Source organism: Austrofundulus limnaeus, unplaced genomic scaffold (genome assembly GCF_001266775.1).
Source record: "Austrofundulus limnaeus strain Quisiro unplaced genomic scaffold, Austrofundulus_limnaeus-1.0 Scaffold451, whole genome shotgun sequence".
NCBI classification, from domain to species: Eukaryota; Metazoa; Chordata; class Actinopteri; order Cyprinodontiformes; family Rivulidae; genus Austrofundulus; species Austrofundulus limnaeus.
In genome coordinates, this window is record NW_013952853.1 from 253536 (window position 1) to 255200 (window position 1665).

The window sequence follows — 1665 nt, forward strand, 5'->3', positions numbered from 1 at the left end:
AGGCCCTCCTCATCACTCTTGGTCATCCTTCAATCTGACCTGCCCTCCTTCTCCAGGTATATTTAAGCTCTCTGATGTGTTGTTGTTTGTTTGTTTGTTTTTTGCCTCAAGTTAAATTGCTGTAACACACATTATTTTTAGCCATGAACTTCACAGGAGGAAATCTTAAATTTACCCAGTGTAAACTGGCTACAACAGGTGGTGAAGAATCTGTACCAAAGCACTCCAGTTGCACTTTTAAAATGACCCTCCCATCTGTTTGTTTACAAATGTTCACGGAAGATAAATTTGATAAAGATTCCGAATCTTTTCAGGAAGGATTATGTGAAAAGGTGTGATTGTTCACGGTACAATTTCAAACACCCGCTTCAGATGTTATCATCCATGAAATGGACGTTAATAGGCCGTTATCTGTCCCCAAGAATGACTTCAGAATGTCCCGCCTGTGGCGCTTAGCAGGTTCCCCGTCCCATAGAATGGCTTCTGATTGTCAGCTGGTTAATATGAGGCATAAAGACACTATATGGTTAACATGAGGCAAAAAGCCATTAAGGTTAACCTTAGAGAAAATGTCATGGTAATCTCTAAAGACACCGCCAAAGACACTGCCCTCCGACACGTGTGTAGTGGCCTTCTAATAGGGCAATGGGTAGAGTGTCAGACCAAAAAGTGGGAGATCAGGGTTCAAAACCGACATGGACAGCAAGAGCAAGGATCTCCAACAGGCAAGGACAAAAAAATTATTAAAATATGTTTTGTTTATATGGTTATTTACACATTCATTGTCATTGATATATTAACCCACTAGGGGGCACTGTCACTGACAGTCTGAAGCCTAGAAGGCACAGTAGGGTCCCTCTGAAGCCATTGCATGGGACTGATAACGCCTAATAACGTCCATTTCATGGACTGATAACATCAAAATCCCTGATTTCAAATCAGCCTACATCAGACTGTGGTGTGAACAGCCCACGGCTCTGAAGTGACCTGCAGAAGACATGACATCACACATAGCACGCTGTGTTTACAGAAGTAAATATGAATGCTACACATGTTAGCGTGTGTGGATCAATTCAGAACTTGTGCAGTAAAAAAACAACTTTCTTCTATGGTTACAATTGATCTTCCAACGTCCTGCCGACTCAGGTGCAGAATTGAATTTCTGGAACAGGAGCGATGTACTGATCCCATCATTCCAGCTTGATGTGGTCCAACATATTGGTGTCCCACCATTAACGTCATGTTGATATAGATTCTCAGTCATCCAGGACATGACAAAGCTAGAAAAGATGAAACAACTGGACTTCTGTTCTGTGGCTGAGGATGAGCGGAGTACCAAATCTATAAACCAGGACTATTCAACTAAATCACCCCGGGGGGTCAGGGGGTTACTGATGGTCAACTGCTGAGGGGCCGAACATTCAGCAATTAAAGTTATTATGTAAATAAACCAAGTATTACAAAGATCTGTTACCTTTGAATTAGTTTATTTTGCTGTATTTAATCATGAATACAACATAACATGTAATCCTTACATGCTGGAGGCTCGCTCCTGAGCTGCGATCCTCGTCAGAATCACATAAGCTAACAGGCTAAGCTGAGGTTCTTCTTCCATGAAGCAGCTCTGTTGTCCTCCATCCATATTTTCAGTTCCAGGCTGAGTCA

The 1665-nt window shown here is 42.0% G+C and overlaps 1 protein-coding gene across 1 annotated transcript in view; it reads left to right on the forward strand.

The window, feature by feature from the left end:
• Positions 1–1665, forward strand: part of LOC106529550 (potassium voltage-gated channel subfamily KQT member 1) — a gene marked incomplete at its 3' end in the record, with an annotated part of 59161 nt that overhangs the window by 55764 nt on the left and 1732 nt on the right. The window contains 1 exon segment of the mRNA XM_014025008.1: positions 3–56. Within this exon segment, the coding sequence (XP_013880462.1) occupies positions 3–56 (54 nt within the window).